Source organism: Canis aureus, chromosome 16 (assembly GCF_053574225.1).
Source record: "Canis aureus isolate CA01 chromosome 16, VMU_Caureus_v.1.0, whole genome shotgun sequence".
In the NCBI taxonomy this organism is placed as follows: Eukaryota; Metazoa; Chordata; class Mammalia; order Carnivora; family Canidae; genus Canis; species Canis aureus.
In genome coordinates, this window is record NC_135626.1 from 4268604 (window position 1) to 4281572 (window position 12969).

Here is a 12969-nt window from a genome sequence, read left to right on the forward strand (position 1 = left end):
CTCATTCTCTCTCTCTCTCTCTCTCTCTCTCTTCTGTCTCTCTCTCAAATCAATAAAATCTTAAAAAACAAAAACAATACAGACACATGCATCCATTCACCCATTGTTTCCCCACCTGTCTCACCCTAACCATATAAAGTACTTGAAGTGGATTACTACATAATTACCCATAATGAAGTGGCAAAATAAAAAGAATTTTGAAGACTGAGTACCAAGGAAAATGTCCATAGTATACAGGAAGGCAGGCTCCAGGGTAGGTAAAGTGGCATATCAGAGAGCCTGCCTTGTTGGGGCAGCTGACTTCCCTTCAGGCTCTGAACCCTGATACCCAGAGCACCAAGGGAGGTGATGTAACTGATCTTGGTGGGCAAGAGTCGACTCCTTGGTGTTTGAGGCTCTGATTCTTTTGAATGAGTTGGTTTGCTTTATTGCTCAGGTAAATGCTTTGTTTTGAACCGCACCATGAATATTTCTCTTTTCTCCTATAGGGAACTGAACAGCATGGGGATCTGGTATCGAATGGGCAAAGTACCAAGGAATCATGACTCATCTCAACCCACAACACCTTCCCAGTCATCAGCTGCTTCCACCCCAGCCCCCAACCTCCCCAGGTGAGGCCTCGTCAGTGGTGTCTTGTGCTGCTATGCATGTCACAGTGATGTGGTCTTGAGTCTCACTGCAGAACATTTTAAAACACCCTCACCTCCTATCTACTGTAAACTGCAGAAGCAATACACCACTAGAGGAGATTTTTTAAAAATCCAATTAGAAATATTTGCATTACATGAATGTGAAGGCCATTCTGTATTCTGTCTTGTACGTATTCTGCAGGCTCCAAAGACAGCAGAATATGCAACTTTAAATTGGCTTGCAATTTATTCTAAAGAGTTCATAGCTGCACACAAACACATGATTTGTAGCCATGTGGTTGGGAACTCTGGCCATAAGAAGGTAGAGTTCCTTCTCTGCCTTGGTCAATAGCTCATTGGAGGGCTGGTAAGTAATTTTGTTCATTTTCATATCGTTTTTTTTTTTTTCCCAGGGAGCCACAGACCAAGAAATGGGTAGTTTGGGTTTGAGAGAATTGTGAGAAGGTTTTCAGGAGATGTTGGTTTCAGTAATTCCACAAAGAAATTTGGGTGAGCAAACTGGTCACTCTGCATCTGATTTCAGTTTTAATAGAGGTAGTAATGGTCTCTGCAAAAAAGCAGGTGATAAAAAGAATCTTTTCAAATTAAAAAAACCTCTTACCTCTCAGTACTTATCATGGTGAGCATTTCATAATGTCGGGAATTGTTGATTTCTTATGTTGTGCACCTGAAACTAATACAACATTATATGTCAACTATAGTTCAATAATAAAAAATATCCACTGCCTTACTAGTACTGAATTATTTGAGGGCAAGAAACAAACAATGAGGGATTAAATTTGAAAAATGAATTACAAAAGTAAATAAAACAAGAATTGGTAAGGCAGTGCTGTTTGAGGGCTGATATCACATACATGAGAATGAGTCTGAAAGCTTCCACATGGATAAAGAAAGATGAACAATGTCTGTCAGGAATAGACTGTGGAGCTCCTCCCGGGCACCAGGAAGTGTAGAGGAGAGGGTGGGGAAGCCACAGATTCTCTTCGGGCTGCTCCTCTAATTGAGGGTATGCCCCCACCTTAGAAGAGTGCCACTGTCGTGAGCCAGCAACTCAGAGGACTCTGTCCTTTGGGACATACCCCATAAAGACAGTCTGGTCTTTCTCGTGACAGTTTCCACCAACCCAGAATGATACTTCAACTTGACTACCCTGAGTCTCCTGAAACTTGACAAGTAGTTGTTAGTCTCACTTTGGTAGGAAGAGCCACTGAGCTCCCCAGAGTCAGACTGAGCAGTGGAGTGTCTCCAGTTTCAGAGTACAAGGCTTGCCACTGCTCAACTCAGCATTTTCATGTTCCTTTCTCAATACCCAGGGCACCAGCACAGCTGCTGTCACTGTTAGCTGTGCTAGGGGTCAGCTCAGGCCTGTCACCTGTGCTTGGGCCAGCTCAAACCATAGCCTTAGAGTGGTCACAGCTGCTTCCCATTGACATCACATAGCCTGGAAGGGCCTAGATGTGGGCCCCACCTCCAGGCAGGTTATAACTTTGTGTTGGATAAAGAGCACTGATTCTCCCTGTTAAGCAGGAAGAGCAACTTCCTCAGAAGCTTGCCAGTCAGCCAGAGGGCCCTAGAACACAGGCCACAGGGAGCTGGGCAGAATGGAAGGTAGTGTGTCAGAACAAGGGGTTTATAAGGTTTATATATTTTATGCAAAACTTGTACAGTTTGTGGTTTACAATGGCTCCAAGGGAATTGGATCAGTTTTGCTTTACCTACCAAATGAAACACATGTTAAAATTGTCCATATAAAATGTATTCCCACGTGACTGAGTTAAGTCCAACAGTATGCAATAGGATCACCAAATGTCACACTAATGCTTCCCAGTAAACACCACTTGTCTGCCCCAAGCTCTCCTCTCCCATTACTGGGCAATAATTTCCAGGTGGCATGCACATCTCTGTGAGCCCTCCTAATGCCTTGGGGGAGGTTTGACGTCTTTGCTTTTTGTATTGTTTTCCTACTCAGTACCTTTGACTTTTAAAAATGAAGTGCTGATGTTTCACTCAATTTACACTGAAGGTTTATGAAATGATGAGCATCTTACTTTCTTGAAGCTTGAGGTCTGCCTTCTTTCCAGCAGAGGAATCGGAGCGCTTTCTCTCTGGTGGTGAGCTGCTTGTTATCCTGTGTGGGGGTCTGCAGTGGGCCCATAGGGTATAGGCTTCCAAATCCAGCCCCCAAGACCTCTTCTCTCCCCCATTCCTAAGTTTCAGATTTTAAGCTCAACTGGTTGTCTCTTCTGCCCTTCCTTTTTCATGTTTCTGTGCCTTTGCTCATGTGGACACCTGTGGAACAGTGTGTCAAATCACCTGCCTTAGATGTCAGCTCAAATGCCTCCTCTTCCAGGAAGCCTTCCCTGAACACCTTGGGGCTGGGTTTTCCTCTCTGAATGCTTCTTCCCAGCCATCATGCCTTCACCTTGGGTTTTGGTCACATCTTGAACTCCTTGAGGTCAGGAACCGTGTCCAGTTCCTGTTACCTCCTAAGCGCTCCATCCAGATCCAGGCATGCATTCAGTCTTGCAGCAAATGCTTCTCCAACAGCCTAGGACCCTCTGCTGCAGCCTCCCTGCCCCTGATGACTCGTGAATCCCTAAGCACTCCTTGGGTCCTTCTCTGATTAGAGCATAAGCATTAGAAATACTTCCAAGTGTGGTCTTTTGTGTGGTTGCAAGGATCCGGTGGCAAAGCAGGGGTTGGAGAGAGAGTGTGGTGATGCAGTGCCCTCTACTGACCAGATTTGGAGGTGGCCAGGAGGGCTGGCCTGCTTGTTCCGAGCAAGGGACTACAGGCCTCTTTCCCAGCATATCCCTCTGCAGATTGCAAGGGACCAACAGAAGGGCCAGCAGCAGACCTTGTTGCCTGCTTGAACTCAAGCTTTTGTCTCAAAAGTTAAAAACGTGTTCTGCCTCCATTTCTCATGTTGTCACTCATATTTCAAAGAATTCCATTCCATTTTTTGGAGAGCTGTTATCCCCAGCTTATTTCAGGCAAAAGGCTCAGTAGGTGGACTTTTTCAGAGTAGATGAGTCCTGGCAGAACTGCCCTCTCCTTTCAGAGGCAAGTGTCGGCCCTGGGAACAAGTGCTTTCTGCCTGTTTCCTTCCTCTCTTGCTGCAGAGAATGCCAGCTCTGGGGTTGTCCTTTCAGAATGGCCAGGCCCCTAGAGAGGTGAGGGAGCCCCTTTGGCTGTATCCAGGGAATCAAGCGAAATGTTTGATAAAGTTCGTGGCAAAAGGCAGGATGACCCATCTCGGCAGAGCTCTTCCTCATTCAATGATTCTTCACCTCACCTGCATACATCTCTGCACAACTTTCCTGACCACTTCCCAGTGAGAAGGGCATGCCACCTTTCTCCCTGGGTATCAGTGCTGCTCCACCCTCTACCTGTCTGCTTCATGCACCCTGATCAGCAAGGACTGGCCTTGGGGCTGAGGCATGGTCCCATCTCCCCATCTGTCTGACGAGCTGGCCTCAACTTGCAAGTCAGCCTGTTACATACAAGTGGTCAGTTGGTCGGCAGATCCAGGCTTTTCTGCTTCTCTTCCATGCTGCTGCCTTGGGGCAGAGTGTAGGTACAAGAAACATCTTCCCACTTCAACCAGAGCAGCCCCTGCTCCTCTCACACACCAGCTCTTAAAGGTGCTTCTGCTGCTGCTAGTTCCAAGGTTTGGAAAATATCTGGGAGGAAGGTGGATTCACAATTGATAGAGCACCGGTTGCCCCGGAGTGTGGATAAATGAATGACTTCATGTCATCCCAGGAGGGGGCCCCTAGTGGACTGCTGCCCCCCTGGCTTGCTGAACAGTGGAACCAGTGCCTTGATAAAGACATCAGAGGTACACTTATCAAATTTGCAGATGACACAGAGCCATTAGGGAGAGCTGATGTGCTGAATGACAGAATCAATACCCTGCATCTCCTCTACAGCTAGAACATCCTACTGGAACCAGGAGATGAAAGGTGATGGGTGGAAACAGACAGCACATCCCACCCCCCACCCCAGGTTAAAAAAAAAAAACAATTGCACAAGAACCGCAATGAGGAGACCTGCTAAGGCGGTGATTTGTGTGCAGTGACCAGGCTGGGCATGAACTGGGGTTGCGTGGAACTCAGCCCAGTTTGCCCAGCATGTCCAGGAGGTAGTGTCCCACACCTGTCAGGTTCATTGGGAGGGTCACGTCCACTGCCATGCACCACCTTGTAAAAGTTACCCAAATTAAGTACTGAATTTGGGTACGAGGAATTGCTGTTTTGACCTGAGGAGAGATAGGGCAGCTGGCTTCAGGTGTTTATATAGTCAAGCTGTAGAAGAGAAAGAAGTGTTTCCAGGTGGGGATGGGTCATTAGGCAGCCCCACAAGACAAAAATTAGATCAAATGGACGGAAGTTTTAAGATGCTAGATTTAGGCTTAACATGTTCCAAAAATTAAGAAAGAATTCCCCAAAGGCAAAAATCCCATGGCACTGAAGAAGCACACTCCAGAGGTTGTGTGCTCCCAACCTCCGGCAGCTTTCAAACAGTTGGATTTTTAGACCTGCAGGGGTTCTTTATAAGCCTTATTTAGGTTTGTCTTGTCCCCACCCTCAAAAATTCAGACTCCTGGGGTGCCTGGGTGGCTCAGTGGCTTAAATGTCTGAAACTTGACCTCAACTCAGGTCTTGATGTCAGGGTCATGGGTTCAAGCGCTACATGGGGCTCCACGCTGGGTGTGGAGCCTACTTGAGGAAAAAAAAAATTCAGACTCCGCAGACTTGCATGGTAGGTCCTGCAGACATCTTGCCAAGGGTGACTCTGAGAAGCTCCAGCCGGTGAGGAGGGTGCAGAGTTGGTGGGTGCTTGTCACCAGGGTCTGTGTGTGCAGCTTTCAGCACTTCCTCATCATCTGACTTGTGGCCACTGTCCCCTTCTGCTCATCAATGCTTGGTGTCTGGGAAGAGGCTCAGAGAGCTGCAGAGGGCAGTGTGGCCCCCTCCCTGGGGTGGGGTGCACAGAGGGCCCCCGGCTGTGCTGACCCCGTGTCTTGCATGTATTTTGCCCCTTTCAGAGTCCATGCAAAATTGGTAGTCTGGACTCCAGAGTTCTGGCATTTCTACCTTATGTGGACCCAGGGCTTGGGCTGTCCTAGAAAAGATGGGAGTGTGTGGTTCTAGTAGCTCCACTAGTAGCTCAGGCCTGCACGTTGGCATGAGTCTTGCACTCTGCACTTCTGAAGGAGAAGGTGCCACCTCAGGCTACGGGTATGTCCTATGATCCTGCTGGGGACATTGTCCCTCCCCCAGGAGAAAGTGCCCCACCCCATCCTCCCCTAAGTTGCATAGCACTCACCACTTTGCCAGCTCTTGAGTCCTGCCCCACAGCCTCCACCTGAGAAGTGCAGCCTCAGGGGAGCCTCTCCCAGGTGCCAGGCGGGGCTGAGCCTCCCTTACAAGACACATGGCGCTGCCCTGAGTTGTTCCGGTAATCTTCTGGTGATTTGTCAGCTCCCAGTGAGTTGTCAGTCACAGGTTCCAAAGTATGTTTCTTAGTGACAGACATAATTGTTCTTAACTTTTTGCGTGGATGTTATCAATCTGTGACAGATACTCTGGGAAATGGGGCATTTTGATTGCAGAAGATCTGTCACATGCATTTAGTCTTTCTCTCAGGGACACCAGGATTCAGTCACAACTTTTGCATGTCGATGTCAGGTTTTGAGAACATAGATCCTTGCTGACCTCAAAAACCGTTCCGTCACTCCAATCCTGGGGCTGTCATCTGAAAGGTTAATGGCTCTTCCTAAAGGAGAGAGACAATCACACTGCGAGGATCTGGAATTCAGGCTGTGCATGCCCAGGCTCGCCACCGCCCCCCCACCCCTATCACAGCCATTGTCATCAGAAACCCATGAGCCGCTGTACTATGTGTCCCTGCCAGCCTCCCTGACCCCACCTTCCTGGGGACGTGGGATCAACTCCGCCACTTGATCAACCCACAGAATAAGCCAGCAACTGGGAGGGAGCCTCCGAGCACTGACTGGCATCCTGTTGGCTAAGCCCCTGTCAGCGTTCAGTGAAAAGATGGGCTTTGTGCTGCAGAGGACATGTGTCACCTGCCCTGTTGTTGCAGGACTTGAATCGGAGGCCCGGGATGGCACCCACCAGGGAGGCCAGGTTTTCCCTGTTGAGGAGAGGTGGAAAGCTTGGCACTGGAGACCTTGCTGGTCTGGAGGCTCGGCCGGTTTTCCTGTCTTACAGGTTTCATGGAGGAGGAGAAGCCTTAGCCTAGGGGAGTGAAGGGGATTCCAGAGTTGAAAGCTCTTCTCTTTAAAGTTCCTCATTTATGAGAAGGATTGTTTGTCCTGCAACAAGGTGAGATTAGAAGCCAAGAGCCGATTCCAGGGATTTCATTTCCTCCCCCATAGTAGTAAACACTGTGTGACCTGGATTCCGTGCTCACTCCCATATGAATGAGAGACAGTTTTGGGGTATGGGAGCTCCAGGGGAACCCTCTGCTGTGGCCCACTGACAGAGGGCTTGGGGCTGGCTCTTCCTGCAAGGGCCTTCAGACCCTTGCCCCTCCACACGACATGCCCAGGCCCAACTGTGGGTCTGGCTTCCCTTGGGATCATTAGACTTTCTTTTCCTTCACACGAAAACCACACATATTGTTTATTTAGCTTTGAAGATGGGATACACATTTTCATATCCTTCCTTGCTGTGTCACCCCTTTGAAGATGAAGACTTAATGCAGATGTTTTTCACACAGCCCAAGCACCAACACTGTACACTTGAGTTCCCTTCTCTTTTCCATTGGCACTTTCAATCCAGTGCATTCACAAGTGCCAGCAGCCAGGGGTGTCTCTGAGAAGGGCTGTCCATGGGGTCAGACCTGAACACTGATTTAAGTCAAAGTTAGACTTGAGGTTGAACTTCCTGGGGCTGAGGCTTTATTTCAGTAGCTCACCTTTACATTCTTTGCCAAGAACATTAAAGCCCTAGGTTGACTGCTGTCCTGTTGGGGTTTCCAGATTTGCACATGTTCTTTTTTCTTTCTGGAACCTTTGCTGGCTTCCTATTATCTGACTTACCTCCCACATCATCTTGCATTAATCAGATGATTCTCCTCTTGACTCCTGAGGACAGGATCCATCTCTGCTGTGGCCATTGCTATGTATCTCGGCCCGTGCCTGCCCCTGTCCTCCAGGAAGGGGCAGACCAGACTCCAGAAATCAGAGTTTTGGTCCTATCCACCTTCCGGCCTGGGGTAGCCTTCACCCCTTCTAGAAAGCCCGGCCTAGGCTGTTTTCTCCCTTCCCCTCCTCCGGCTGCTCCCATCAGACAATTTGGCATTTCACATTTTCCTGTCATTGTTACATGTATTTATGTTTGGTCTTATGAATAGGTTTGCTGGCTTTTTTTTTTTTTTTTTTTTTTTTTCCTTTTCCTTTCTGTCCTTTAAAGTTTCAGAAAAAGGCTAGTCACACAGAAATACAGATGATAACATCGTGCTCCCGTGTATGGAAACTTAGTATGAAACTTACTTTCAACTGTGTCCTCTCTCTTAATTCTGCAAGTTTCAGTGGAGTGACCTTTGAACACCGGGTGCCTGGCACATGGGAAGTACTTGGAATATCTGTTGAATATATAAAGTGAACTGCTTTAGAGACAAAGAACCAGATATTCATATACTTCTCAATCCCTCTGTCCATCTATTCTGCCAGAAAGATAGCCAGCCAGTAGAGACTTACATTATACCTGCTAAGTGTCCAGCACTTTCCAGTGATTTACAAATAAGAGTTCATTTAATCCTCATAATAGCTCTCTAAGTAGGCCACTATCATCACATCCACTTTAAAATGAGGAAACTGAGACCAAGGAGGTTAAATCCTTTCCCAAGGTCACACAGCTACTGAGTGAGGATTTGAACCCCCCCACGGCTGCCTGTGGCTTACAGACTGGGCCCTGATGCTCCCGGCCACAGGGTCCCTAGCTGTGAAGCAGCCACCCAGGTGTCCCAGCTGTCTTCACACTCAGCCTCTCCAGGCTCCTGAGCAGCAGCTGGGAGCCAAGGACTTCCTGGCGTGTGCAGGTGTGGGTGGAGGAGCCCATAGTCTTCTCTAGCCTCCTCTGGTTGGAAGCTGCCCATGCTGTCTGCATTGACACCCTTTTAGGAGACGTGTGAACGCTGGCCAGGGCCCAGCCCACCAGGGCAATAGAGAGTGGCTGAGGAGAACTTGTGGAGGCCATACACGACAGGGTCCTGGTGGCACAGCTCCCTCGAATGGTTTCAGAGCCCTCGATGAAGCAGGGTTACAAGCAGTTTGATCCTGGCGATCATGGGAGCGGTGTGAAGGAGACCTCCTGGGGAGGATTCTCAGAATATCTTTAAAATGCTTGTGTCACAGAGCTGTGACTGCGTTTGCAACAGGATCCCACCTCGCTTGTGGTGTCAGAATAATTTTGAAGGGAAAATTTCATTAGAATGCAGTTTGGTGTTGTTGGATATGAATGATGAGTTTAGGCTGAGCAATACACTTTTTGATATTAATTTTTAATATGGCTTCTTGGGAAGTCAGAGCTTCTATTTAATGAAGAATTGACTACTAGTCAATACAGCTTCCACCTCAGAGCTGGCCTTCCTGGCTTTCACTTTTACACATCAGGTTTTGATGAGGTATTTGCTGCTCGTAAACGTGGTATCTTTGTAATTTCTGTGACTCTGTGAGTGTCTTATTTTTCTCAGTGGTTATGACGGTGATGTGTGCTTTTGTTGTTGTCCTGGAAGCAGGGTTGTAAATGTGAAATGATCTCCCGTGCCTGGTCCGCGAGCACGCGCGGGCTCTTTATACAGGTTTAAGCTCCAGGGTTTGGAGAAAGGCCTTTTTTCAGTATTATGAAAATAGTTTTCCATGTGTCAGAACAGATTTATCAGTTCACTTTAGGGTCGGTTTTGTGAACCAGGCCATTTAGAGGAGGATATTTTACCTTTTATCAGAGTGGAAGCTGACAGTCTATTTGCAGGTAGCTCCGTGGAATATTTCACCTGGATCTCTCAGTGTAAATCTAGCCACTGAACAAAGTAAAAATAGGTGTTAAGTGAAATTTCCCATTTTACCCACCCACTCCCATCCCAGTGCTATTCTATTTCAAGGCAGGGTTTCAATTATTAATTTGGATATTTAATAAAAATCCTTTGCTTGCAGTAACTTTTAAAAGGCCCCTAGAATTTTATTTGGGTTGGGTTTTTGCCTGTGGGTAGGGTAACATTCAACTTGAATATCTTTCTTGAGCAGATGTTTTGTTTCCAGTTGAATAATAATGTTAATAATTATTAGAATAAATAAAATTATTATCATCATTTCAGCTACAGTTTTTTTTTTAGTGTCTTGTGCCAGGCATTGTACAAACACTTTATAGATATCATTTTCATCTTTATAATCATGCAATGAGGTGCATAATGGGAATGAGCAAAGCCTTTAAGAAATGGGCAAGCTGCATCGGGAAGAGGTGGCGGCTGACCCAAGGGCAGAGCATCAGGACTCAGAGGAGCCAGGGCTGGAGCCTGGTTCCACCATCCATCCCTGCCTGAATTTTAGGTCTTCACCTCAGTGTCCCCTGCAGCCTCACCAGGCACCAAACGTTAGCCATAAGCCATTCCAGACCATGGTCTGCATTGCACCTCCTTATTAGTCATTGCTTTATTTTGCTAAACAAATTGTTTTCCACAGCTTCTGAGATTGAGCAAGAAGAAGAATGCGCCTTTGATTCTTTGTTAGAGTTTGTTGTTTTCTGCTCGGACTGTTCCCTGCCCACCCTGCACTCTCACGCACGTAGCCTTTTATGGATCTGAGTTTGGCAGTCTCCCTGCTCTTGAATTTTGGAAAAGCGGATATTTTAGTAGGCTGGAAGAAGATGAAAAGCTAGAAGTGCCCATATGTTCCTCGTTTTTAAAAGTAGGGTCAGTGAGGTTTAGAGACTCTTTAAATATTTCAGTTTATAAGATTAGACTAGATCAACTGGAATGGAAGTGCAGTGCCCTGGGTCCCAGACTTCGCTTTTTTCTTCATTTCTTTTATATGGGAGGTAGGTGTTTTGGCGTTGCAGGGTTCAAGTGTAATAAAACTTAAGTGTAGTGAATAAATACCATGATTTGGAGTGTTGCTGCAGCTATGAAGCTAGTCTCCTTTCTTTTTCTTTCTTTCTTTCCTTTTCTTTTTTTAAAGTAATCCATGACTTGAAAAATAACCGATTGGTTAACTGAAAACTCCAAAGCTTTAAAGTATAGTCTTTGTCATTTTTCTACAGAAGCATTTTTTTCATTCAGTTAAATCTTCATGGGTTGAGATTAAGCATCCATCCTCAATTGTCTGTTTGAGTACTTTGAAATTGTACATAATCGTGCATTTTGTTAAAACGATGCCAACCTTTGCACTCATTTTCTCTTGGATTAGGATTGGGAAATGGTGCTGGTTTGTCTCCATCCCACAATATTTGCAGAAGCTGGGAATCTGAGCAACTGCCTATCCCAACCCCAAGTTTCCAATGAGGGGCCCTTGGAGGTGACTCAATGCCATGCACGTGGAGAGAGGCAGGGCTGGGACCAGGTGTCACCTCCAGCTATGGTGCACCTAGCATCTTACACTTCCTGCGGTGTGTGGGACAGACAACGTTTTGCTGCCCTTGCTTACCCCACATGAGGTCCTGGGAGACTCCCGGGACAGGGAGGGCTGTGGTCGCCAGCATACCTAAACAGGAGGGACCTGGACCTTCATTGTTTTCTGCAGCCCCGCCCTCCTCCACATAGAGTAAGTGGGAACTCTGTGTTCCCCAGCATTTCCTGTCATGTTCATTCACTCTTCATACCTCTTCGATTCTAAATTTCAGGAGTAATTTGTCACTTTAGAGGAGGGAGTCATTAATAACCATTATTTAGAACTGTCGAGCCTTCCTCTCTGTGTGTGAGTGTCTGAGTTAAGCATCCAAAAAATTGGCCTTGTTGGTGGCAAACAGGGCCTCCGTATTGACAGATCCTGGGCCGCCCCACCCCCACTGGCCTTTCTCACGTTCTAGTTATTCCAAGTCTGTCTTTAATCACCGAGAGGGTGGCGGCCGAATGGTTAAAGCACGTCCTCCTGGAATTCATTAATATTATTACCAAAGACCATGTTGTAAATTGTTGATTTTTTTTAACTGCTTGGAAAAAATTTCTCCTTAACTGTTTCATTTTCATGTGCTTTTAAAAAAGAAAAAAAGGAAGAAAAGATTTTTCTCATCAAATATTTGAAACAAAATAGTTGAGAAACCCTGACTTCATATCTCACTGGGTGTGGGCTCTGAGTGGTTGTCCTAAAAGAAACTTCAGTAGCATCTCAGTCCCCCTCAGGCCGTGGGATGGGGGCTGGGAAGAACCCCTAAACCTGCTGAAGGTGGTTGAAAGGATTGGCATTCAATGTATGTTAATGCACATTGTTATTCTTTAACATTAAAATTCCACTAAAGTAGTAATAATTACTGTTAATATCTTTCAGTGGAAACTTACAGTAAAGGAGCAATGGTAGAAACAGTATTTAAGGGAGAGCTGCCGGCGTGATAAGAATGCAAATAAGTGTTATTAGCCTAATGATTTTGCCGTCGCCATGGTTGTGCGGCAGCCAGTGTTGTGAATATGTCATCCGGCACCCGTGAATTTGGAAAGTGTGTCAAAACACAACTTCAATTAGTTTGCTCTAATTATGGCTCTGGAGAGTTTGTAACTACATCACTCCTCATTAAAAGAGATTTTCTTATATGGATTAATGTAATATACAAAGGAAAGTTTCAAAGTTCCCGACGCCGTTTGCTCCCGCAGTGAGCAGCCTCGGAGCGGGGCTGATGGATTCTGGGTCTGCTGCCGCAGGCCTGAAGGAGGCAGGGGGCCAAGTGGGGGACGCGAGGGGCTGAGGCCAAAGGGGGCCGTGCTGGCGCTGCCCGGAGCCCATCATCCCTCCATCCGGTAATCGGCCTCCTGCTAAAGCGGCCATCGCAGATGGAGTGCTGACAACTTCCACAGGAGGGTAAATGAACCCATCTCAAGCCTTTAACAGAAAACTGCTAATCCGAACTTATGGGGATGTCCCTCATCCAAAGCACCTGTGGAGTCTGGAAGCAGAAAGAGCTCAGGACCTACCATGGCCGCGTGCAATGTGGGAAGCCAGCTTTTGGTCCTGTCCTAGGGGCCTTGGGAGAGATTTCATGAAAAAAACTTATTTTGGGTCCTGCAGGATCACATGACATCTATGAAATGTCAAAAGTTTTGTCATACAGTGAAAGTGAGTACTTTAAGGGAATGCTATCTC

At 46.8% G+C, this 12969-nt stretch overlaps 1 protein-coding gene across 10 annotated transcripts in view; it reads left to right on the forward strand.

Annotated features, from left to right (window-relative positions):
* The window catches only part of MVB12B (multivesicular body subunit 12B), a 223919-nt gene that overhangs the window by 111540 nt on the left and 99410 nt on the right, over window positions 1-12969 (forward strand). For all 10 annotated transcript variants that reach the window (XM_077850703.1, XM_077850704.1, XM_077850699.1 and 7 more), the window contains one exon: window positions 489-611. In XM_077850703.1, coding sequence (XP_077706829.1) covers window positions 489-611 — 123 coding nt within the window. The remainder of the gene's footprint in view (window positions 1-488; window positions 612-12969) is intronic.